General features: G+C 42.4%; 1 protein-coding gene across 1 annotated transcript in view; it reads left to right on the top strand.

Moving 5' to 3' along the window:
- The window catches only part of zranb3 (zinc finger, RAN-binding domain containing 3), a 141,877-nt gene that overhangs the window by 109,987 nt on the left and 7,277 nt on the right, over positions 1-24,613 (top strand). Inside the window, exons 17-20 of the mRNA XM_061715461.1 lie at positions 2,360-2,502; positions 14,556-14,696; positions 18,556-18,702; positions 20,009-20,201. Of these exons, the coding sequence (XP_061571445.1) occupies positions 2,360-2,502; positions 14,556-14,696; positions 18,556-18,702; positions 20,009-20,201 (624 nt within the window). The remainder of the gene's footprint in view (positions 1-2,359; positions 2,503-14,555; positions 14,697-18,555; positions 18,703-20,008; positions 20,202-24,613) is intronic.

Below are 24,613 nucleotides of genomic sequence, written 5' to 3'. Positions count from 1 at the left end.
GTCTAGTTAACTGTGTTCTGGCAAAACTAGCAGATATTTGAATCGCCAGACACGTTACATATGACATACTCATACACACCCCCAACCGCGCACAACCAGTGTTCAATGCTTTGGATATTTCAGCTTACATTTCAAAATGTTATATTAGTTCAATGAAGTTCATAGTATCTATATTTACTATAGATTGTTTGGTTTCTTCTGTTATCAGATACGATTTGTCATGACATACCTGAAAAATGCCAGGTGCATCATGGCAAACTGTGTGTCTGGTGACAGAATAAATCTAAAGCTAAAATGATTTGTTTACTGCATGAGCTGTTGCAATTTCTTTCTTTTTTTGCACTTTAAATGGATATTGAAAGGCCTATTTGAGTTATTTATTTTTTAGTTATTTCACAATAATTATCGTGAAATTATTATTTCACTAGTTATTTTACAGTCATATAATTCAGGCAACAGATCAAAAAAATCCTGATAAACGATGCTGAATCTTAAGAATCGGAATCGCATCGATTCTTGACATTTGAATCGATCAAGAAATCTGCTGGAAGAAGCCAGATTCATGAACACCTAAACGGCCCTCAACTCTGCAGCAATAAACAGGTTTTTCAGTCATTCCATCAACCAAAAGCAGGTTTTATCATGACGTTAGTCTCATCTGAGCTGGTGCATGCTGGTTGTTTTAATCAAGTGACCCCTGCACTGCAGTTACACTCAAATCTGAATACTTTACTGTACTAAAATTTACTTTATACATATATTTATAGGCCTTTGTTTCCCTGTTACGTGTTTCAGTCAGTCAAAAAAAATGTTCAATGGGATGAAAGCGTCATCGCCAGTGTCGAGATGCACAGCAATAAAAGGAAGTGCTCCCGGCTCCCGCCCACACGGCGCCTCACCTCTCAACCCATCTGGCCCTGGATGAACGCAGCGTTCCTCCTCACCGAGGACGTGTGACACCGCGCTCTCACCTGCGACTTTGAAGTTGGAGTTTCACGGTGTCACACGCGTCTCCCGCCAGTCATCGCTGCGCCTCAATATGTAGAACAGGCTTTTGTGATCTGCAGCACGCGACATCTCCAGCTTGACTCCTGGATTCAGCTCAGCTTTTCCTTCCAGTCTTTCCAGGATAAATGACAGTTTATTACTCGCCCCTTTCAGTCTCGAGCAATAATTCAGTATTGTGTATTATCTTTTATTGGTTTATTTTTGTAATGATCGAAGCTTCCACTGCTGTTTTCTTCTAAATGCCCCAAATTATACTTGTGGCAGCGAATGTAGAAGTCCTGAATGTTTAATATTTATTCCTCAAGAAAAGGTTTTTTTTTTAATGTAACATTTTAGTTAATAAATCATTTCTGGAGTTAAATGTGTATTGTAGAATACACAACAAAGAGGAGTTCCTGGAGAACAGCTGGGATACTAACTGGGACACCAACTTTTCTGTTTCAGAATCATCTTTTTTCTTTAAAAGACAAAAACATGAACCCTAGAATCCCACGTGTGTCATATCTGCAGCAGTCGTGTCCGTGTCACTCTGCACCTCCCACATAATTAAAAAAAAATAGTAATAATTTTTTTATGCGGTTAAAAAATAGAAATTAAAAACAGAAAATGCCATATAAAATACAAAAATATTATGTTACTGAATTAAATGAACATATTTTTAGTGTATAACAAACATAATTTCTTATTTGTATCTAATTTCCGTTGTATAATTTCATAATAATGAGTATTTTACTATTGAGATCAATTTTTCAATGTATTCATGCGACTGAACAAGTAAATATCTCCAGCATTTATAAATGTTAAAGGCTTTAAAATAACCTTTGTATGCTATCCAGGCTTAATGCACTAAAGCTATTTGCCATAAAGTGCTATTTAAAAATGCCTGACTGCCTGTTTTCATCTTCAGCTGCGTAGCATTTGTTTTTAAGGTAGATTGAGGCTCATTTTTGATCAAATGCACCTGATCAAGTGCTGAAGCATCAACAGCAGAAGCCTGAAGCTATTGCTCAGGGTATTCAATTTCACCTTCAAGTCATCTGTTTGCACCAGTGGGTATCATTCATGAAAATAAGCACCTCTCAAGTGTAATATTTGTCGGCAAATTGCCCATCGGGCGTCGGTGTCTGGTGTGCTATTTGCTTTATTGCCGCCGAAGTCGTGACTTGGACTGAGAGCAGATGCTGTGATGGTATTTGCTTCAGCTGTCTGGAAAACCATCTCCTTCACAATTGTTTGCTTTCAAGTGTATTCTTTTTAGAAGAAAAAAACTGTTATTCAGTGTCCAAACTTATCAGTTTGTGATGAAGATGAAGGCTCTATCAGCTGAGTTGTGACCTCTCTCCCCCGGCAGGTGCTGAGGTTTGTGCAGGAGTGGAGCGGCCTGGCGGCCATGAAGCAGAAGCTGCTGCGGCGCGGCGGCCTGCTCTTCCACACGCCCTCGCTGGGGCTGCAGCAGCTGGCCGCCGCCCAGCGGCCGCACTCCAGCACCAAGAGGTCAGGCTCCGGCCGGGGGCGGGTTCTCCAGACTAACGTCCTCACCTTCTTTTTTTTTTCTTTTTTTTCTTTGTGTTTTGAATCACATGTCAACAATACGTGTAAGGGATAATGCCCGACTTCGCGGAGGCAAACCGGTTCACGCCCCCGTGTCGTCCATATATTTCTGATAATGTACACCTCGAAGGGCATTATCCCGCTTATACCACGGTTACTTACCAAAAAACATAAATATTAAATAAGTTATTCATACTTTAATGTGTTTCTGGTTGAAATCATTAGTTTTATAACAAGACACAGCAGTGCGGCTGAGCGACTATTTAATCTCTTGTTTGCAGCCGTTGTAACCTGGTAAGTTACAACGTTTTTTAACAAGCCATAACTCAGTTTCCTTTGTAACACCTGAGGGTCTGTCTAATACCAGAGACGTTCAATAAACAAGACAGCCCACTACGGTTCGGTTTCCTGTATCTGTGTCACGTGACTGCCACGCCCCTTTAGGAGACCGGAAGCAGGTCCTGAGGGACGACCAACGATTGGGTCGAAATCCGGCCCGATCCAAAAAATAGTCGCAGGACTGGAAAATCGGTTCAAAACGAGCCGATAATCGCACAGTGTATGCCCGGCTTTAGAGAGGAACTGGTTTCAGTCAGAGACGTTCAATAAACGAGACAGCCCACTACGGTTCGGTTTCCTGTATCTGTGTCACGTGACTGCCACGCCCCTTTAGGAGACAGGAAGTAGGTCCTGAGTCTATTGAGTCCTATGGGAAAAGTGAACGTGAGCACAGATTATTACCAATTCCTTCGCCCCATAGTAACCTAAGTAAATATGGGACCCATTTTTCAAAAGCCACAAACCTTCTGAACATTCTGACACCAAAATGGCAATTTTCAGACCGACAAATTAGGAGAAAATGAACTTTGTTTGAGACCTGTCTCTGTCTGAGCAACACACTCTCGTGAGATTTGGCTCTCATCGTTTTCCCATCGGATAAAATTAAGTTTAAAACTAAAATAAAACTTGTTTCTTTGCTTAATAATACTGTTATTTTTATTATTTAAGTCTTTTTGGAAGAAAGTTGTACTGTATCTAGTGTTGTATTTCCCAAAACGATGTGGGGAGAGGGGCGGCCACGCCCACTTAGGGGACAGGAAGTGTGTACCATTTCATACCATTGGCAGTAACGGTAATGCGCTATCTTCTGTATAGAGGATCTTTGCTAATACCTGGAACAATCACTACCTAAGGTAGTGATACCATAAGGTCCTTATGCAATGGACACAGTGTTGACTTCTCCAGTAACTAGGACGGACCTGAGATACGACTTAGCAACGGGAGATATTCTAGTCCGCTCAGCTCCACTCGGCTATGGTACAGTAACAAACAGTAAATATATTTGTTTCAAAGAATCAAAGTCCACAGATGGTTTCCTAAATTGTTTTATTAAGCTACCGTACATATATGATCAACCATTCAAAAAAATAAATGTTTCATTAAGCTACAAATATTAGGCTATGAATCATTCAAATAAATAAACGTTTCATTGCATCCCAGTCATCAAAATTGTTAAATTCACCAAATAAATTAAAATAAATTACAAAATCACTCAGGTCACCGTCCTGCGGTAGCCGGCTCTTCACTGAATCTCCGTTGCCGTGGTTACCTCCTGGCAGTTGATCCAGCACAATGATATTAAAGAGATCAGGTAATTTGACCGAACTTGTTTTCTAGGTGTCCATTAACACTTTTAATGGACACCTGCTCCAATTAGTTTTTTTTTCCATTCACAAACATGTTATAACAGAACACATGATTATGGGGTGTTTTCTATTATAGTAATACAAGAAAATAGATACAGGTTAAAGAAAAGAAAATTAAACAAAAGCAGGGCGTTTCAGGGAAATATACATTTTCCATTGCTCCCAGATGTCTTTGAATTTAGATTGCTGCAGCCTCATTGAGAAAGTAATTCTTTCCATCACAAATATATCATAAATTATATTATACCATTCATCTATAGATGGGATGTCTGGCTTTTTTATTGCTTTTCTTGCAGCTAAGCTCATTATTCCAAATAAGTGTTTATTTTCAGAACTTAGTGGTTGAACGTATAAGCTCAAGGAAGAGTTCGTCCCAATTAAATGCAATGTCCTCCCCAAAACGTCCTGACTTTCATATTCATGTGGTGGCATCTCCTCGCAAACACGTAAACCTCCTCACCAGCAAAGCGGCTTCCACCGCTCTAGATGGGGAGCGCTTCAAACTGGTGGAAAGCAGTGGAGAACCGTGAGCACTCCCGCTGGACCTTCACCTCATCACAGAGAAAAGAAATCACCGCGGAAAAAAGCAACAGTACAACGTCACTCTCGTCTTCCGCCATTTAACTCCGTCTCTCAACTGCTCTCACCACTCTGCAGAGATTTGATGTTGGGACTTCATGAAGGCCTACGATCTTTTGTTTTATTCCCGCCCACTTGAAATCAAACCATGATTGGACGATTTGCCCGTCACTCTCCACACCGAAACACGTAGCTTGAACTTCCCCAGGATTATTGAAGTCCTAACCAATGAATGAGCAGCTAACCGGGCCTTAATAGAGACGGACGATTCTGATTGGATAACAGGTTTTCAGGACATGAACTTGACAGTAAACTTAATTTTAGAACACAGATGAGAGAAAATCTGTTAAATATATTGTATTAAATTAAATGAGATAGAAATAAAAAATTTTTTTTTTTTTTATATTGAATACTTTATTATTATTATACGGAAGAGTATTAGGGCCAGGCAGAAGAAAAATAAAAATAATATTTTAGAGGAGGAAGATTTTTTTTTCATTATGCAATTCGGGGAAAAAAGTCCAACTGTCGAGAAAAAAGTCAAAATGTTGACAAAAAAGTCGAAATGTAATGATTAATGTTGAAGTACAATTTCGAGAAAAAAGTGGAAATGTTGAGGAAAAAAGTTTATTTTATTTACGAAATTTTGACTTTATTCTTGAAATTGTATTTCAACATTATTCTCGACATTTTGACTTTTTTATCGAAATTGTATTTCATTAATCCTGACTTTTTTCTCAACATTTCGACTTTTTTCTCGAAGTGCACAATAAAAAAAAGTCTTCCCTTCTCAAATATTTTTTCTCCTGCATGGAGAAAAATACTAATCCGTATCATTATCATTATTATTATTATTACATTTATTATTATTTCTTATTTTTTTTAGGCCTTCTCTGAAGGCGTAGGCCCTGAAGGTTCCCCACTGGTGGAAAGTGAGGGATGAATCAGTTCCTGGCGTCGTGTCAGAAAGCAAGAGGCACCGTGTAAGATTTCACAGAGATGGAGGCAGATTTGTTGAAACGAGCCGCTCCAGGCGCCGAGGAAGGCTGGGTCTTATCCGTGCATGTGTGGGTGCTCAAAAGGGTGTTAGCTGAGGCATAATAGGAGATGTTTTTCTTTTCTTTGACAAAACAAGCATTGTTGCCGGCACACTAATTACAGCTGGCTCGGACAGAGGCGGGGAGAGTTTGCCAATTACAGGGAGGACTCCTGAGTGCACGTGTGTGCAAGGGCGGGAGAGTGTTTCCTCGGCTGGGGAACACGTTTGGGTGCATGAACCTAATCAAGGTGCGAGTAGGAGGCAATTGGTCCGCCTTGATTTGATACCTGTTTGATTTATCCTCTAATCAGAACCAATCAGGCTCCGGCTCGGGCTCAGTGGGGCGATCGCGGCTCGGCTTTCCTGCACCCAGACGCTCAGTTTTCACATATTTCAAACTTAATGCGCCTCGCCCGGGTTTCCGGCACAGTGGTTTGTCAGGAGCCACTCGCGGTGATTTACACCGACCGCCGAAGAGTGCAGAGGATTTTTAACCCAGTTTGCCTCCTGCTTACTTTAAACCACCGTCTTTGTGGAAATTACTGCAACACTGGCAATAAATGCTTTATTGCTTCCTATAATATGCCATTACAGGCACTTTAATACAAGGATACTTGCAGTTTTTCATTTATACATGCAAATTCTTCACATAATTGGTAATTGTGAGCATCAAATATTAGTCTGTTACTGAGTTTGAGTGAATATTTTCGATATTAAGACTAATATGCATGCACATATTTATCGTCGGAAATGCACAATTTCTACTTGATGTAATATTTGTCCTCATACTAATTGATATTATGTGCTAGAGCACCTAAAAAGATAAACATCTACTATAAACGGCTCAGTATATGGATGGATTTTGGGTATAATCCCATAATTCAGTAATTGCAGATAGACATTTTTGTGGTCTAGATTGAGTAACACTGAAAGTGGAATCTACTTAATGCCATTCTTCCCTTTATGTAATCTGATGACATCTTCCACCCACGGAAAGACTCGCATCTCTCAGGCTCCACCCACCAGTTTAAAACACACACTTCCTGTTGTACACTTGAAATCTCCTGCTGAAACTTTGTGTTGTTTGCTCCAACTTAGCAAAGCTCTCAAACAACTGATGACCTTTTCACCCGGTGAAGTTCCTATTGTAAAGAAATGATGTATAAGACGATGATGCTGGAATCATTTCACATATTGTTGCCCTTTTTCCTCACAAGTTGACACAAAGTCTGAATGAAATCTGAGAAAAACCACAGAGATACAATGAAATAACGGTCAGTTTTAGGGTCAGGAGACATGGAGCAGACGTAAATAAATGACTACGTATCAACGGTCCAACCTGCCAACGGGGCAGTAAGAAAAGCTGATGCTCAACATTTAGCTAGCTCACGGGAACACGCCCACCACATGTCAATCAAAGTTAGCTTTGCTCCCGCCTCAGTGGTTCCCTACCAAAATATCTGCAGAGCCGGCATCAGACGTTTACAGCGGGATTGTTCCTCAACTGGCCACCAGAGGGAGCAAATCGAGTCAAGCTCCGTTGACTCGTATTAAAATTAGGGCTGTCCAAGTTAGTGCGTTAACGACGCGTTAACTTAACGTTTTCTTAACGCCGACAATTTTTTTAACGCACACGATTAAAAAAAAAAAAAAAGAAAAAAAAAAGGTGCATATCATTTCAGGCGCTTGACGGCACCCGTAGTTCGAGGAAAAGTCTGGTGAACTGAAAGATGAAGAATGAAAAGTGACTTTTGAACAGCAAGTTCACTTTCAAATAGATGCCAGATGGTTCGCTGGACAAGACTGAAGTTATTTACATGTACCATCGATTTGAAATGAATTACCACCGAAGTACGTCGAGTCTCAAATACCAGAGAGCGCCGCGCTGCTCCGCCCCCCCCCCCCCTCGTCAAAATCAGACAACGCTGGATAGCAGCTTGCAAAAAAGGACGAGTCAAATCAAATCAAACTGCATTTGTTAAGCGCTTTTCTTACAAAATAAGAAATGCAACGCAAAGCGCTTTACATAAAACATAAAACTCAACAATGCTGCCCCCCGCCGCCGCACACACACACACACACACACACACACACACACACACACACACACACGCGCACAGACGGGCGCACACTGCGATTCGCACTGAGGATTCAGGTGAGGAAATGGCTGAGTTACTCCCGTTCCGTTACATGTGCACTTTATTTGTTTGTAATTCAGTTTTTGTATCCCCCTGTTTTTAACCCACTTAGGAGAAGGGGATATTTTTTTAGCCTTTTATTTTCCTCCATATGAGAGACATAATTACAGGGAAAATTTAACTGACCAATGCACTTCTTGTACAATGTTTGTGATGCATATGGTTCATTGTTTTACACTGAGCTGCTTAAAACAGGAATCTTAAGTTAGTCTTTCCAAGTGTAAAGTTGGGGACTACATTGTGTTTGTATTTATGAAGGAATGTTACATTCAGGTCAAAAGATTTTTTTGTGGAAATTGAATAAACATTGGCATAAAGCAGCATATTTGCCCTTTCTCAGGTTGTTAACAGTATTAAAAACATTAAAAAAATACCTTGAGGTAATTTAGAACAGCACAAAATGTGTGAATAAATATGAAATAAATATGCGATTAATCGCAGTTAATTACAGAAATCATGGATTAATTAAGATTACAAATTTTAATCGTTGGCCAGCACTAATTAAAATGTTCAAATGTCCAACTTTAGAGCAGAAATAAACATGTTTACAGCCTGGTTGACAGTCGGCTCAGTTAGTGGCTAGCTGTTATTGCTGCCTCATCTGTAATCGGCGTTCTACCGTGCTTAGCGAACGACCACACACTTGCAGGAATCCGGCGTCGGCTAAACAAGACTGTCATTTTTAGTTTCACCGTCATGTCAACGTGTTAAACGTAAACGCCGTAAACGTCTGATGGCTGAAATGTTGAGCATCAGCTGCTTTTCTTACTGCCCCGTTGGCAGGTTGGACGGTTGATGCTTGCAGCACACCAGCTCAGATTGCCTCTGAAAAAGGCTCCTGCTTTTCTCTCAGAGGCTGTTGGAGGTGAGCAGCAATCAAATCAGCTTCATGTGGGTCGGTGCGGCTTGTTACTTTGATTTCCGGACCGGCCCCGGTGCTGGAGTACCGGGCAGCCCGGGTGGAGCCCGTTAGCCGCCCCTCGACACCCCCCCTCACCCCGCGGCGTGCCCAGGTTCTGCTGCAGCCTCGCAGGGCCTCACTTTTATAATGAAGACATTGTTCCTGGTGTCTGAACCGGAGAGGTTCTACTGAAACATCCCCCGACTCGGCGAATAGCCTGTCGTCTCTGCTCCGGCAGAGGAGCTGCGGGTAACGTCACGAACTATAATTCATCAGAAACGAGCAGCAGTCGTCTTAGTGTACAGAATTACTGTCCAGGCATCGGAGCTGCATTAAAAAAGATGCAAATATATTCATATCCACCCTCTCCCAGCGGCGCAGTTGGACTCCAGTTTAGTGTTAGGTATCTCGTTTCATCCAGCCTCTGTGCCGGCGCCGTTTGAAGCAGAGGAAGCTCGTGTGTTTGATGGAGACTTACCTTCTTCCTCATCTCCCCACAGCTTCCACCCAAACTTCTCATCTTTGATGTGTCTCCCACTTTCTGCCTCATGCCATCCATTTTTTTCCCTCCTCTGTTTATTTCCTTCTACCTTCCTCGCGTTGCTCACCCAAAGAAAGCGTCTGGCCAGATGGAGGGAGTTTAAATGCACACGAGCGTCACCGCCACGGCGCTGCCTTGCTGTTTCACCACGAGTCATCAAAAGGGTTCAGGTGGACCCGGTCCACTCGGGGTCGGTGTCCTCTCCGGCGGGGAGGCACCGCTTTGTTAATGAGCAGAAATAAATTACGTTTTCTTCCCGTCTTCGCGCAGATGTTCCATTTATTGATTTTTATTTCAAAGGTGACCAAAGTAAAGTCTCATCCAACTAAGTTCAGGAATTGACATAAGTGTCAGAAAAGATGCCCGGACGACGCGCTGATAATTGATCACCCGGCATTTAGTGAGCGTCCTCGTCGCCGGAGTTGATCGTCTGTAAAAAGCTCAGTTTCACCTTTTTAAAATGGTTTCTTTTGCTTTTCCACAAATAGACAGTTTTATCTGTTTGATTATTTATGTTTTTACTGTAGCTGCAGAGCTTCTCTGGTGATGTAACGTCCAGCTCGGTGGGTTTGGGTAGGAGGCGTTTAACGCCGGCTGCAGCGGCGTTCTCTCGTCTCATAGCAGGTCCTGAAGTCACTTCCTGTATGTAGCACAGACAAACAACGGAGGAAACAATGTATATCTGAGGTGAGTTGGAGCCGAGCCCCAACCACCATACTTGGAACTAGGTTTCCTTGCAGTTCCTCAACTGGCCACCAGAGGCCGCAAATCGAGTCAAGCTCTGTTGACTCGTGTTAAAATGTTCAAATGCTCTCGGGAACACGCCCACCACATGTCAATCAAAGTTATATTTGCTCCCACCTCAGTGGTTCCCTACCAAAATATCTGCAGACCCGCCATCAGACGCCAAGAAGAAGAGCCTTCAAAAGCACTCTGGGTAAACCAGCAGGTCACGTGACCTCCGCATCAGTTGTTTTCTGCAGAAAAGTATCGTTCTACCTGACGTAGAAAACGCAGAAGAAGAAATAGCGCCAGGAAATTCGAAACAAAGAATAACAATTTATTTTTTTTCTCACGTCATTATTAAAAATATCCGCTGCAACAAAGTTTCTAAGTGATGGAGTTCAGCCTGATGAAAATGGCGATTAGGCGTAGCTTTGACGTAGCTACGGCGTAGCTTTGATGAGCTTTGACGTAGCTACGGCGTAGCTTTGATGTGCTACGGCGTAGCTACGTCAAAGCTACACCGTAGCTACAACAAAGCTATGCCGTAGCTACATCGTGGTTACGGCATAGCTACGCCATATCTACGTTGAAGCTACACTAAAGCTATGCCGTAGCTACGTCAAAGCTACGCCGGTTCTACGTCGAAGCTACGCCTAATCGCCATTTTCATCAGGCTGAACTCTGTCACTTAGTAACTTCTAAGTGACAGCGTAGCTACGTGGCTTTGATGTAGCTTTGACGTAGTTATGGCTTGGCTTTGGCATAGCTACAGCGTTGCTTTGGCGTAGCTACGATGTAGCTACGGCATAGCTTTGTTGTAGCTACGGTGTAGCTTTGGCGTAGTTTTGACGTAGCTAGGTTTGCCCCGATTTCAGCAGCGCATGCACCAAAAAAAGGGACATCCCCTAAACTTCTAAAATGCATAGAAATGTATTTATTCTATATGAAAAAAAAAATGCCTTTATTTAAAGTTTAAAGTGCTTTAATAGCATTGAAATTGCATGACTGTACGGACAGCCAACCATACTAGCAACTGAAATAGCCTCTGCTCCTATGGTAAATATAAATATAGCTGCAGCTGAAGGTAAGGAAATTAGAATAAGGTGTAAAATTTAATTTATTTCAATAATTCAACTTAAAAGGTGAAACTAATATATTACATAGTCTCATTACATGCAAAGCAAGATATTCTAACCCTTTATTTGTTACAAATTTGATGATCGAATTGTTTATTGATTTCATAAAACATTAAAAAATTTTAAGATTTTTAATTTGGGGTTTGAGCCATATTCATCAAATTTATAACAAATAAAGGCTTGAAATATCTCAACATATTTGTTTCACCTTTAGTTGAATTTACTGAAACGAATGAAGTTTTGCAATATATTAAAATTTTCCAACCTTCACCTGTATATTACGACATCAATAAATAACTGAGAGCAAACCAACATATGTTGCTGTCTTTAATATATCCTGTCCTTTATTTTGTCCATTATTGTTAGTTCGTTGTTCATGTGTGTGTGCATGTGTGACTGACGTGCATGGGACAATTGTGAAATACAGAATCAACTGTGTTCCGTATTGGTTCAATACGGAACGCAACTTTTAATTCCCAATTAAATAACAATTCCATATTTCAAGGGACGGGTGGCAACCCTGGACGTAGCTATGGCGTTGCTTTGACGTAATTACGGCGTAGCTTTGACGCAGAAATCCAGTGTGTTGTGCTGAGACAAGAGTCTCCTCGGTCACATGGATGTGTGCTTGCTGGTTGAAGTAGGAAGCTGCGTCTCTGCAGGATTAATAGGTCAGTCTGACTTTTGACTCACCTGTGCAGACCGGAGGACCGATAATTGCTCTGCGGAGACCTTTGGAGTCTTAAATCATCCGTCTGTGGAAAGTCTCAGTGTTTCCTGAGGACATGCGGTGATTGGTCACTCTCTCTCTCCAGGCCACTAACATCCTTCTTCCCCCTCCAGCACAAACATCTGTTTTTGTTTGTTTATTTTGTTTTCCCGGTTAGATTGGCATGAATAATTCCGCGCAGCGCTCTGCTTTCATGCCCAGCGTCTGCATTACACGGACCGTAAAAGCCGGCGGCGGGCAGATGGATTAGATTAGAAGATTGACGACCCCTGTGAGGAAAATTAGATTGCAGCGACAGAAGTCACAGGATCCAGTTGGGGACGAAGACAAACAGGACGGAGGCATCCTGACAAGACTGGAGAGGAATAATAACACCAGCAATATTTACAGTTTGAGCAGCTCTGTGGGTGATGGGGTTTTTCCCGGCGGTCACTGCACATTACTGATATCTCCTCTCCAGCTGGAACCAGCCCTTGTCCTCCAAACCAGGGCTGGGGATCGATTAAAATGTCAAGAATCGATTCCGATTATTAAGATTCAGAATCGATTATCAGGATTTGATTCAATTCGATCCGATATTGATTTGGGTTAGTGTTATTGAAACAGTTTTTTGAGCTGTTGCATGAAGTATATGACTGTAGTTCTGCAACATATTAATAATAATATTATATTGAGATTCAACAGCAAGTATTGGCAGCTAATGATGCTGTAAGGACTAATCACCTCCCAGAATGCTGATAGAACTGCTTTCAGAAACACCGTGGGGCAGAATTATCAAACAGATCCAGGGCAGCAAACAGAGATGGATGAAATTGGTTTTATTTTTTCCCACATTCCGTTTTTAGTTTTTCCATTTTCTGTTTTTTTCAGGTTTTTAATTTTTGAGAATTTGGTTTTTAGCATTTTATGCAAATGTAACCCCAAGACAGTATATAAAGCAATGAAATATAGACAATTTATGCAATTATAACTGAAAACTTGAATGTTTTCATACTTTCAGACATATTTAAAGGCAAAAACATGGAAGTAGTTATTCTCTCTCTCTATTCACTTTTTTTTCAGATGTTGCATGAATTATATGACTGTAGTTATGCAACATATTAATACTAGTATTATATTGAGATTCAAGTATTAGCAGCTAATGATTCTGTAAGGACCAATCACCTCCCAGAATGCTGATAGAACTGCTTTCAGAAACATCGTGTGGAGCAGAATTATCAAACAGATCCAGTGCAGCAAACAGAGGAACTATGAAATCCGCTTTATTTTTTCCCACATTCCGTTTTTATTTTTTTCATTTTCGTTTTTTTAATTTTTGAGAATTTGGTTTTTAGCATTCTATGCAAATTTAAGAAGAACACTTACAGAGTGAAAAACATCAACGTTACAACACAAAGAGGCTGACGATCATGTACTTTAACAGCGACGTCTGTAATAGGTGGAATCGTAATTTTGTATAACAGTACGACCCACTCTCCTCGCGTGGAGCGCGAGCGAGGTCCGTTTCTTAACGCAGTTGGTTGTCTGCGCAAGCGGACGTTAACACAGGCTCAAACAGCCAGTATTTTCCAGCATTAACAGTCCTGAGAAGCTGCTCTGCCCCGTACCTGGAAGTAAACTGCTGGTTTTGTAGCTTCTGCGCTGGTTTCTCAGGCAGCCGCTTCAACTTGTTTGTTTTGTTCATGAGGGCACGGGGGTGGGAACGGCAGAGAAGTGCGCAGTGTCCCCAGCTTTTAGTGGATCCTCTTGCAGCATTTTCTCCAAAGAAAAGTTCATTAAGTCCAAGAAAGAAATAAAATAGTTTATGCAGCTACTCTTCGACGCCATGTTCATTGTTTGATAGTTTCACACCATGCACATGTGTGGATTAAATGACGTGACTACTGGGATTTTAAAAAAAATTACAAAAAAATTGGTCTTTCGACGATTTTTAGGAATTAATATGAGAATGGATTTAGAATCGGAAAATCGATTTTTTTTCAACACAGGCCAATTCAAACTAGGGCTGGGCGATTTTGGATGAAAATAAAATTCGATTTTTTTTTTTTCTCTGAAAACCCGATTTTCGATTTTGATTTCGATTTTTTTGGTAAAACTACAAAAGACAATGGAATGAATTGTTTCAAATATTTTATCTTTATTTTTAAAGAAAAATAGCAAACAAATTTCCCTATTGGGAATGAAGTGCAATTGAAAGATACTGTAAATCCTCCTTGATTTTATTTAAGTGACAACATTTACAGTTTTCTTGACCAAACAAAGATGACTAGACGATCTCTGTCTGTAATGCAGCCAGCTGCAAAAAAGGAAAATCGATTTTCCGATTTTCCTTTTTTCAACATCATCTTGATTAATAAATCCGATTTAGATTTAAAATCGATTAATCGCACAGCCCTAATTCAAACATGTGAAACTCGGCGCTCTCTGTCCCGCTCCGCAGGTACCTGGGCAGGGAGGACGTGGCTCTGGCCTCGGCCGCCAAGGCCCGGGAGGAGGACGGCAGCCTCCGGCTCGTCACCAAGGACAACTTCTTCGCTAAGAGGCGCTCGGCCTCCTCGCTGACGCCGCCTGCTGCAGAGAGGTTGGTGGAGAGGGAGGGACGTGGGCGGGTGTCGGGGGCAGGAGAGGTCACGCAGCCCTCGGGTCTCAAGTCTTCCACAGCATCCTTCTCTCTCACAGCTTTGTACCACTCTCACTTCTAAACCTCCTCCCTCTGCTCGCTGGCAGGCACAGACAGACGCTGCGGTACCGGCTGAGTGGGGATAACTCACAGGTCCGGTTCTGTTTGTGCTTAAAGATGAGGTTTTAAGGTCTGCATGGAGGTGCATCGCCTCATAACGCGGGTTCTAGTTTGGGATTCAGACTATTTTTATTTCCTTTTCCTCCGCTGTCTCCATGGAGATCTGGATGTGCCTTGTGGCTGAGGCACAAAGGCCTGCTGAGTGTGTTAGTACTGTAAATATAGACCATAATACAATCTACCAGTTCAGCTGCAGCCGCCAATTCCCCCCAGGGGGGGATATCGCTATGGAAACCTAAAGCAAACACACACACACACACAATACACAACAAGGGTAGCGCATACAAAGGGTCCTCGGAGTGCCTGAAGGATGCTGCTCAGGATTTGTGCTTTTGCTAAATGTTCGTCTTTGCTGCTGGAAGAAAACAAGCTGGAAACGAGGAGAAACGTCTGGCAGCAGCCGGCGTCGCCGTGTCAGCCGCTTCCACGGCAACAAAAGGGAAGATCTGACAGTGTGGGCAGGAAAGAGCTGGAAATGTGATGGTGTTCATGCTCTGCTCGTCGTTACAACATCAAACGAGACGAGCTCCTCACAGGTCTTCATTAATTTGGGATGGGGATTGATTTCAGGGCCAGTCTGAACACAGTTGGACATGCGGTCAGCAGTTCTGAAGAACCCGGTACATTTGACCTTATGGCGCTTTTCCACCAGCACCTACTCGGCTCTGCTCATCTCAGCTCGGCTCATCTCAACTCGGCCTGGTTTCTTTTCCATAACAATTCAGCACCTGCAGCAGAAGTAGGAGGTTGGAGTGAAGCTGCTGTGACGTATTTAATCGTGTGATCTAAACGAAGAAGACAACAACACTAAAGATGTAGAACCTGGAGGAGATGATAGATGTGCTGCTGGATCTGTGGCTTGTGTTCTATACCAAGTTAAAAAATAAGAGTGAGAGAAGCTTCAAGCGGTGACGCTTTTTAATGTTTTTAGTTTGTCTCTGCGCTGCTGAAAAGTCAGCTGGAGCCGTGAGCAGCTATGAAGTGACAAAGCTCCTGGTAGATCTGATCGTTTCTTATCGCCCGTCTACATCCCTTTTTAATTTTCTCCTCATCACCAGGTTTATGAACATCTGCACAGACTTTTGCTGCCATTACTGTTCGAATAAAATGAACAAGAAGCCGTCAGAGTCGCTCTTTCTCTGATGTCACATCCTGACTCAGACGTCTGACTCCAACCCCCCGACCAATCGGTGGCCTGTAGTGTGATGATGTCAGATACAGCCGACTCAGCCGCTTAGAACCTCGGCAGAGTAGAAACAGAAAAGTATCTACTCGGCACATTAGACCCCTAGTGGGAAAGAACCAAACCGAGTGGAGGAGAGCCGGGCTGAGTAGGTTCTAGTGGAAAAGCGCCATTAGAGTTTTTCCTCGACTTCTCCATCGCATGAGCGATGGGAAACCCAAAGCTCCTTCTCTGTTCAGCGCTCGACTCCCTGGCGGGCGTCTTCATGGCGCCGCGGTGTGGGACGTCTTTGGTTCCGCCGGTTTAAAACGTTTGTGTGATTCCAGGTTTGAACCGCGAGGTTTCAGCGAGTCGCAGAGCTGCATCTTCATTTCAACTTTAACTAACATTTTAAGGCGTGTTGCGATCTTTCTGGTGATTCCTCCAACTCCCAGTCACCGGAGGACGATACAGTTCTGGGCAAACTTTTCCAAACTATCATGTTCCCACCATTCTCCGTTTGGGCACACCAGTAAATAGTCTATTCCCGTCTCTCTTTCATCCTCTTGGCTGTGCTGGCGCAGCGTTTGTGTCGTTGTACTTCCAATTTCTGGTATCTTCTCAACTTTGAAGCACCGAGGTTCCTTTTTTTAGAAGGTCTTCCTCTCTCTCTCTCTCTCTCTCTCTCTCTGCCTGTTTGTTCCTCTTCCTGTCTGTCTGAATCGTAAGCCGCAGAGGGAAAGAAATGCTGTCCATCTGTCCCCTCCAACATGGCTCCAGCGTCCCGCTGGGATAGCGTGGCGGGTGCCCAGCTTTTTTTTTCGTCCTCTGCCAGAAGGACGAGCGTGCACGCGAGCGTACTTTAAATGTTGCGGAGACGCAGGAGCATCATGAATATGATGCCTCGTCTCCGAGCGCCGCGCTCACACAAGCAGGTTTACCCTTCCTGAATGAACGCATCTCCATACTGATGCCGTCCACCTGCTCTTCAATCACTCCGGTTTGCATTTAAACTCTGCAGTCTCGGTGAAGGAGAAATGGAAATCAGACTTTTAGTTACCAGGGTGGGAAGAAAAAAGTCTTTTCAGCATTAAAATCGTGTTTTCAAGAGAGGCGTGGCCAGGATAGACGTCAGCCTTTCACATAAACGCTAACATCATCATCAAAGAACATTAATGCCCAAAACTACAACTTCTTAACGTATCAGCGGTTGTAAAACAAGTTGTACACTATGAAAATAAAAGCTGCTGATGTCTGTTCCTGTGAGATGAATCGCAAAGATCCCGGTTGTTTCCATGACGATGTTTTAGAGGGAAGTATGCATGTCTTCCTGCGACGCCGATGGTTCTTCTGACTCGGACCAGACCATGGACGGGTCAGATGTTTCCCAGAGGTCTGGGGGAAGTTTCCAAATAAGTCAACTCCACTTGAGTGGAGTTGATCACCATGGCGATGCATCACTGAACTGTAACTCCAGTCCGGTACCTGAGAAAGGTGGAATGGTGCATTTGGTGGTTCTGACTGGATAGTTACTCATCACTTATTACTCTATTCATTTCTACCATCCCATGATGGTTTTCTGTCATTGTTTTTGTTTTTTTTCCACCATTGATGTTTTATTGAAGGTTTGCAATATACAAACAATGTACAACAATCAGTCATTTCAGTTCACAAGCTGTGCAGCATCAGCAGCACAGTGGACAGTCAAAAAGTTAAGGAAAGAGTTAGAAAAAAAGGAAAAAGTTAGAAAAATAAATAAATAAAATTAATAAATAAAAATAAAAAAAATAAATACATAAAAGAAACAAAACCTTGGTGTGACAGACTTCATAATATCTCGCATAAAATGAGAATTATATTTGTGACAGCTTAACGATTGAAAATCTCAGAATGGATATCCATCTTTGATATACATTTCTTATTTGTAATTAACTTAAAAGACTTGAGATATTAATCAACTTCAATCAAAAAAAACTTACATAATGGAGAAGAGTTTTGAAATTCACATTTATGGATGTGAAATTTTCCGAATAATTCTGTCGTTGGTTTTAGGTGTTCCAGGTGACGTTACTCTTACCTCACCTGTCTTGATCCTGTCACATCTGTAGGGAGCTAACATGTGTTAGCTGATGTTTGAGACCCACATTATGACTATCAGGACTTCAGGTAGCTTTGTGTGTTTGTTTATACTCTAATCAGCTGAGAAAATCAGGTTGTGACTATTTATAACCACAAAGAAGTTGTTTAAATTCTGTTTAGAAGAAAAAAAAGCTCATTGATTTGTCAGTTTATGGTCAGAACTTCTGACTTTCTCAAGTTCACATTTTTGACTCTAAAAACTCTCCAATTAGTTAGAAAACCCTTTCAGACCCCAACACGGACTCTGGTATCTGAGGCGTGATTAAGCTACAAGGAAATGCACTTAAAAAAGTGATTAGTGTCCTCACATGCACACGTCCTGTCCCACTGTCTCCACAGGCAGTCCTCTGTCGTGCCGGAGCGGCCGTCGTCAGATCCAGGCTACCTACAGGCTCTGGACAGCGAGGGCGTCCCGCTGTGTCTCTCCTGCCAGCAGGCCTGCTCCAGTGCCGGCGGGGCGTGGGACACGCGCTTCTGCAGCCACAGGTACGCCGGCGCTCAGCAGCTTCTCAGTCACCACAACGGTTGTTTTACTGAAGCTCTGTGGGTCTGTTCCATCACGCGGCATAAAGCCTCCGTTTAGTATGTGCTGCTGTGTGCACCGTGTTTGGCCTCCTCCCACTTTCACCCGCGTATCCTGCGTATGGAGGGAATGCGCCTGATGTCAGAGATGCGACTTCACAGCGGGTTTCGCCCACTGAGTGGCAGAAAGACTGAGTGGCAGAAAGACTGAGTTGCAGCGTAAACTTTGTTTGAGCAACTGGAAAACATCTAAAATGGGAAAGAGCTGTTGTGCGATCGACTGTACTCATAGATTTAGCAAGAAATCTGAGTTATTGTTTTACACACTGCCGAAAAATAAGCTTAAGAGAGACAAATGGATCGCTGCAATTCGCAGAAACAACTGGATTCCAGACACAGAAACGTGGATTTGTGGTTCCCATTTTGTATCAGGTAATGTTGGGTTTTTGGGTAGCTAACGTTAAACGGTTCAATCATAAAGTTCGGTGTCCTCATCACTTTAATTTCTACAACAAATACTGCCTTGAAGTAGGACCAAGCGTCAAGACTTTTGTAAGCCTTCAAGCTTTGCTTCATGTATTTCCCCGGCATAGAAATTAAGTACATATAAATATCAGGAAACTGGATTCGTGACCAAACATTAATGTCCATGGATCACTGGTTCTTCAGGTAACTGTACGGGTCACTGTCAAGTCCAACTGACGCTAATTTAAGCCCATAATCGGCTGTTATCCCGTCTTCTCCACTAGGTGCAGCCATTTTTACTGATGTTTTGCCACTCAGTGAGAGTAAGGGGGCGTGGTCCAGTGGGGAAGTGACGTCAATGCATACCCTCTATTGATTACTTTCTTGAAGCAATGAGACCGTGAGAGTGCAGGTGCTATGGTGACAGAGATACCTGGAGGATATTTCTGTTTGACTGCAGCTCTTATCCTACAACGTTGGGAAAAGCTGAACATGGGACATTTCATATAAATCTAGTTGTTCTCTGCCTGTTTCAACATCGCAACATGTTGTTGCTCATAAAGTAAATATACAGTAATCCCTCGCTATAACGCGGTTCACCTTTCACGTGTCGCTGCTTCACGGATTTGCATTGTGCATCGTGTTCTGCGTTCTGATTGGCTAAACAGTCTCCGCGCTTCTTCACTTCCTGTGTCAATAACGTTGGTTGCTTAGCAACAACCTGAGAAACCCCCGAGAAAAACCAGTGATTACTGTATATCAAAGTAAAGAAGACTTTGTGAGCTTCCAGATGTCTGACCCCCAGATGCCAGGAGGAGTTCCTGCTGCGGACCAGCCAGACCCACATGCGCTCGCGGGTCCTGGAGGTGGAGAGAGGCGTCTGCCAGCACTGCGGCCTCCAGGCCCACGACCTGTTCGTGAAGGTCCGCAACGCACCGCCCGGCCAGAGGAAGGAGATGCTGGAGAGCACGTGGCTCGCCCAGCTGCCAATCAAGCAGGTCAGGCACAGGGAACACTGGTACCAGTACCGGTACCAGTAGTCCTTTTTTTGGGTCAATGAAAATGTGAAGCCAAGGCAAGGCAAGTTTATTTGTATAGCATAATTCAACACAAGGTAATTAAATGCGGCAAGACACAATTGAACAGTAAATAACAAATAAAAGTAAAGCTGCAAGCAGTGATGAACGGGCCCTCGCGCGTGCAATTTTCACCAATAAAGGTCGAGGACTCAAAACTAAGTCCGATGCCACCACCCACGACTCTTTATGTCAAACCAATCAAACGTTATAGCAGAAAATAGGATCTATCAAATATCGACCAATCAGCTACTAGTATCACTTCCTGTTTGACCCGGCGCCACAGCCACGCCATTTCACGAAAACTCACGATTTTGATAACTTTTAATCGTTAATCTCTTTTGTCTCCTGAGCAAGTTTTATGTCGAACGGACAATCCTGCTAGGAGGAGTTTGTTAAAGTACGACGAGTGAAAATGGCATAAATTGCGCCAAAATTACACGATTAATTCAAAATCGCCGACTTCCTGTTCAGTTTCAGCCATGGCGCCAAGAGACTTTTGTGCTTGAGGCACGAAGTTTTCTAGGGGGCGCATTTTGTCACGCCCGTTAATGCAAACCATTAAATAACCAATTTTTCGCCAGGCCTGGCTTGGTGAAATATTTGGTGACTTTTGTGGCACGTTTATGGGGGCAAAAAGGCCTTCATTTCGTCGAAAGAAGGAGAAAAAAAAATGGCTACAGATACAGTAGGGCATTCGCTCGGGCCCTAATGATAAGAAAAGAGATAAAATAATAAAAAGCACAAGTTGTTAAAAAGTAAGGGCAGTAGAGTACAGCAGGTACATCTCATTCTTACAATGGCAAGAATTACGTTTCTATACGGTCAAAACGTACAAAGACCGGGTCAAATACAGTAAGCTAAGCTCAGAGGTTACAAGACAGTTGGTTTGGAGACCAGCGTTGGCCGGGGGGCGATTGGTGTCAACAATGATGGGAAGATTTCCCACGGTGCGATGGAAGCAGGTGATTTTCCCTCAAACAAAAAATTTGTGCACAAATTAGCGAGTTCTTCAGATGTGAGATAATCAAATAACAAAGGAAATTCTCCTCTTTCTTTTTCGAGTCTTCGTGTTTGTGTAACTTAAAAAAAAATAAATAAATGAATAAAGCTCTCCTTCTTCTCAGCTCCACCCACGCTCATATGCACACAAACATACATATGTACACACACACACACACACACACACACGAGCAGCTCCGGTGCAGGTTGATCTGCACTCCGAGGGGCTCCCAGTAAATAGATTGCTGGGCACATTGATTTCTTCCCTCGCGGTGCCGGGCCTCCACCAGTAAGCCTGTTTGATTTGGTTGGCTGTTATCCTGCAAAGCCAGCACCACACACACACACACACATGCACGCACACACGCACAGCGCACCTCTTCCCGATGCCGCCGGCAGCAGCATCAGCGCAGATCGATGCGCTGAGCTTTAGAGGAAACAAACTGAACCACATGATAAGACGCTGTAGTGGAGGAGAAGCTTCGAGATTAGAGCCTCGTTCTGTGGTTGGGACTGGGGGTGTGTGTGTGTGTGTGTGTGTGTGTGTGTGTGTAGTAGGAGGGTCAGGTGCAGGGAGGTGCACGGTTTGGACACAAAAGCAGGTTTAATTGACTGAGATGTGAGAGAGTGTGTGAGAGCGATGTGAACTCTGCCCCCGTGAGCAGGCTTGTTCTTTAAATCTCTTGGAATCACATCCAAGTCGTCGCCTGAATGTCGGCAGAGTCCGTCTCAAAACAGGGAAACAGATTTCTGGTCCTAGACTCTTCTCTTTCTCCTTCTTGGTCTCAGAACTACGGAAGAGTTTTAAGGCCATGCAGGAGAAAAAATATTTGAGAGGGGAAGATTTTGTTTTATTGTGCACTTCGAGAAAAAAGTCGAAATGTCGAGATTAATGTTGAAAAATAATTTCAAGAATAAAGTCGAAATTTCGAGAATAAAGTTGTAATACAATTTCGTGAATAAAGTGGAAGGAGTGGTTAGGTTAGGAGAGTGACTGACAACTTTGCAGCAGCAGCTGTAACTAACTAACTAACTTACATCCTTGGAGTGTCTATAGGCCTACGAGGCATTTTGTAAAGACAGTCATATGCGCTGTTTGTTATAGTCTCAGAAGGTTGACTTTTTTCTCGACATTTCGACTTTTTTCTCGAAATTGTATTTCAACATTAATCTCGACATTTCGACTTTTTTCTCAACATTTCGACTTTTTTCATTTTTTTCAAGTGCATAATGAAAAAACTGAAAAAAACTCTTCCTTCTCTAAAATATTATTTTTATTTTTCTCCTGCCTGGCCCTTATACTCTTCCGTAAAGAATTTCCCGACTTCAGAGTCTTTTTCTTTTAAAAATCACTTATTTCCACCTTAAATAAAGTGATGATAAAAAATCTTCTGTCAATAGAGAAAATAGCAATCAATCCAAATAATAATCGAAGAATAAAACTTAGTTGTTTTTTTTTTTTTTTTTCTCCTCACCCTTGTCTGCACACATTGATTGATACCATGACGGTAGAAACCAAAAGCATATATAAGTGCATTATTACTATAATTAATATATATACATATATATACGCATACATATGCGTACACATACATAAATATACCCATACAAACCCAATGATTTTCTTTTTTTTTTTTTTTTTGTGGGGGGGAGGGGGGGGGGGGGGGGTGACGGCATCCACTGCCAATCCAGGAAGCAGGAACACACGGAAACACACGTCAAGCACTGGAAATCTGCAACAAACCACCACAACCACAAACAAAACACGAAACCGGCACGGAGCCAACCAAAACAACAACAGCAATCGACCTAAATCTTGAGATCTGATCGCAGTCTGAGCTAAGCTACCGCTACCGCTACCTAACCCCAAAAACTAGAGAGCCAGCATGCAGGTGAACAAGGCAGTGTGTATGTCTATGTGTGTGTGTGTGTGTGTGTATGTATAATAAATAAAAACTAATAAGTTAGTTAAACTTAGTTAAACAAAAGAGATTAAGTCATATTTTAACTTTTAAGTATGTTGTCCTGAACTTTTAAAACTATATTCAATTAAAAATAAATTAAATCTGCCTTCAAACCCCAATTTCCTTTTTAGTACCAGCCTGGATGGAATGTAGTTTGGCTGCAGCAGCTTCAGTGAGCCAGTATTAACCTCCGAGTTACGGGGTGGAGGTTTAACGGCCGTTTCGGGTGAAATGGTGAAGTTGGTTGCTGGACCAAATGTCCTTATTGGTTGTTTGAAAAACTAAAGATGCACTTGTGCTGCCAGCACTTTAATGGGTGACGGCCCTGAGCTTTAAATACCTTCATACTCGCTAACTGCAGGCTCCAATCTGTCGGTTTCAAGGGAAATTTTAGAAAAGTACACTTGAAAAAGTCCAATCATGTCCATAACATCATCAGGCATCACGGCATCTTCGTCCTACTGCGTCCACTGATGAGTCCAAATAAAAAGCTTTTAGTACTTTATGGCTCAATCAGGACAAAGCAACATATTGATATTGGGTCAGAGAGAGAAATTCAGATTAGATTCCAAGACCTCGGACCTCGGAGTCGTCCTGGACCGTCATTTTACGGGTCGTATCAAGAAGACTGTCGGTAAAAATGCATTTCCCCACCTGAAAACCACCTCCAGGGTGGGACGTTTCTCTTCTGAGCAAACGCAGAGACACATGTAGGCGGGATTACTGTCAAGCTCTCCGCTCTGGTGTCTAAGACAAATATTTCACAATTACTGATACCTCAAAACTCCGCAGCGCGTATGATGATGAAAAGCAGGCAAGAGAGCACATATCACACCCTATCTGGAAGTCTTTGCTACCTGTTTCCTTCAGGATGGAGTTTACAATCTGTTTTACTAGTTATTAAAACTGTGGTTTTTGTCTTATTTGTCAGAGTTGTTGGAATTTGATGAATCTCATCGGACCTCAGGTCTTCTGGAGGCAGATCAATTATTCCCAAAGAGGAAAAAAAACAGATTCATTTATTTATTTAAATAGGTTTAGACAAAGAAACTGGTCAATTTGGTAAGTTACATTTTCTAGATGGATATTTATTATTAATTGTGGAACAAACTTTGCTTAATTGGAAGTTAGATGTAGTGCTATAAAGCCTGGTTTTGGTTTAACTTTGATTTGACCTCATCTTTAGATTTGATACATTTTTATTCACGTAGCCCGTCCCAAAAAACGTATTTCCAAAACAGTGGTTAAACTCAAGTGATCAGGGGTCGCAATAAAATGGTGTTTAGCAAATAACCATGGCAACTCATACGTTAATGTGGCAACATCTATGCTAACATCTATGCTAACATGCTAGAATGGCAACAGATA

This window comes from Cololabis saira, chromosome 24 (assembly GCF_033807715.1).
Source record: "Cololabis saira isolate AMF1-May2022 chromosome 24, fColSai1.1, whole genome shotgun sequence".
In the NCBI taxonomy this organism is placed as follows: domain Eukaryota; kingdom Metazoa; phylum Chordata; class Actinopteri; order Beloniformes; family Belonidae; genus Cololabis; species Cololabis saira.
This window is presented reverse-complemented; position numbering and strand designations above follow the sequence as displayed.